Source organism: Nannospalax galili, unplaced genomic scaffold (genome assembly GCF_000622305.1).
Source record: "Nannospalax galili isolate Female #2095 unplaced genomic scaffold, S.galili_v1.0 scaffold177, whole genome shotgun sequence".
Classification (NCBI taxonomy): domain Eukaryota; kingdom Metazoa; phylum Chordata; class Mammalia; order Rodentia; family Spalacidae; genus Nannospalax; species Nannospalax galili.
In genome coordinates, this window is record NW_008339470.1 from 303,522 (window position 1) to 305,927 (window position 2,406).

The following is a 2,406-nucleotide window of genomic DNA, read 5'->3' on the forward strand; positions in this document are numbered from 1 at the left end:
GCCCACCTGGAACTCGGAACTCACTATGTGGACCAGGCTGACCTTGATCTCACAGAGATCCGCCTTCTTCTGCCTCCTGAGGGCTGGAATTCAAGACTCATGCCACCATGTCTGGTGTGAGAAAACTTGATTTAATAAATACATTTAGGAGTTACAGTGTCATTTATGGAAGGCAAGTAAACTAAGGAAAAATTAAAATCCATAATGACTTCATTATAACCACATCATTTAAAATCACAGATTGGCAAACTGCCTTATGAGATACTCTAGTTTAAAGAAGTTGATGGTAAAATGATGAACACTAAAAATAAAAATATTTTTTACTAGAGAATATTTTGTAGGAGTGCATATTGAAATATAATATATTAAAAGAATGAATGTCAAGTTGAAGCTCAAACTGAACCACAACAAGATAATAAATGAAAACTTGAAATAGGCTTGAGAAATTTGTCACTGATATTAAATGGAAGCTACTGTTAGAGGTACTTTTAGTCCTAGAATTTAGAGGGTTTATAGAAAATGTGACTAATCACAATCTGAAACTCAGTAATTTTTTAGTTTACTACTGAGAATTTCAAATATATTTCATTCTGACTAATTTTATTCAAACATCATCACACTTTAATGCCTTGATCTTAAAGTGGAATTTTTCTATTTTCTCACTACCCATGGATTTATAAAAGGGCATTTTTAAATTTTACTTTGAATCAGTTTTCTACAGATGACCTTTGTTTTGGAATGCTGCAAAACTGTCTCTTCTTCATTATCCTTTTCATCACATTTATTACTTCCTTATTTCTTAGACTATAAATAAAAGGGTTTAATAAAGGAATTACAAGAGTATAAAAAATGGCAACAGGTATGTCTTTATCTCCATCATTAACAGAACTTGGTCGAGCATACATGAAGAGAAGAGACCCATAGAATATTGACACAGACAAAAAGTGGGATGCACAAGTAGATAAGGCTTTGCCTCTTCCCTCCTTAGACTTCATTGTGAATATAGTGAAAAGTATACAGATGTAAGACACAAGAACGATGGTAATTGTAAAGATTTGAATTGACCCTGCCAAAATAAATAATATCAGCTCATTGATAGAAGGGTCAGCACAGGAGAGTCTATATAATGGAAGGACATCACAAAAAAAGTGCTTGATTATATGAGACCCACAGAAAGTTAACCTGAGCAGAAACCCTACTTCAATCATAGGATGAAGGTTTCCAGCTATGTAGGCTCCTGTGATCATTTGGAGGCAGAGCTTCTTGGACATCATGGTGTGGTACTGTAGTGGGTTGCATATGGCCACATAGCGGTCATAGGCCATTGCTGCCAGAAGAAAACAATCTGTAGTTTCAGCAAGACAGAGAAAATAGAATTGTCCCATGCATTCATACAGTGAAATCCTTCTGTCCACAGAAAAGAAGTTCTTTAACATCTTGGGAGTGATGGCAGAGGAACAGCAAAAATCCATCAGAGCCAGGTTGCCCAGGAAGATGTACATGGGTGTGTGAAGACGACGTTCAATATAGATCAAGGCCACTAGTCCAAGGTTTCCCACCATAGTGATCAGATAGATGACGGAGAACACCAGAAACAGAGTGATCTTCAGTTCTGGGTGGTCTGTAAATCCTACCAGGATGAAGTCATTTGTCATGGAGTAGTTGTCCTCAGTCATCTCTACCTTGCCTATTGACACAGGAATTGCAAAGATATAAAATTTTAGTTATAAGAATACAATTTTCCACTTATTTTTTTTATAACTATTAGAAGAATTTCTTTTTCCAGTGCCCTCTGCTGTCTCTGGAACAGAGATGAGGTACAGCACTGTGATTCATCTCTCTGATTATAAGACCAAACTCCAAGATATGCAGGTAAGTTCAGAAATGAATCTCAAATAATATAGGCATATATTGAAAATTATTTCCAACGATAATTCATATGTGTCATATAATTAATATTCTGAAGCAAAAACCTTGCTTCAATCATAGAATCAGGTTTCCACCTATGCAGGCTACTGTGGTCACCTGAAGGCAGAGCTTGTTGGACATCATGGTGCGGTCCTTCCTGTACTTCTTGAGAGTATTTATTCTTGCAAAGTGATGGCATCTATGAACTCCAGCTGTAACTTTCCAAATTCACAGGAATATTTTGACAATTCCCAGAAGGATTTTTAAAAAGTGGTTTATCTTTGTGCATTTATGTAAAGACATCATCAAAATTTAGGATACACATATTTAGCTTGTTGTTCCCAAATAATTTCTAAGCCAGATTTTTCTGAAGGTGTTTGAAATAAATTTAAAACATTTCTTTTGTAAATGCATCTCTATTTAACTAGTAGAGCTATTTTTATGTATTTAGAAAAAGGAGGAACTATGTTTTGAAAATGTGTTACTGTTATATTAAAT

At 35.1% G+C, this 2,406-nt stretch overlaps 1 protein-coding gene across 1 annotated transcript; it reads right to left on the reverse strand.

Annotated features, from left to right (window-relative positions):
- Nucleotides 1–707: 707 nt before the first annotated feature.
- LOC103735105 (olfactory receptor 5K3-like) lies at nucleotides 708–1,694 on the reverse strand. The gene has a single exon (XM_008834223.2). The coding sequence runs from the start codon at nucleotides 1,674–1,676 to the stop codon at nucleotides 708–710; it is 969 nt and encodes a 322-aa protein (XP_008832445.1). The 5' UTR covers nucleotides 1,677–1,694.
- Between the last annotated feature and the right edge of the window lie 712 nt (nucleotides 1,695–2,406).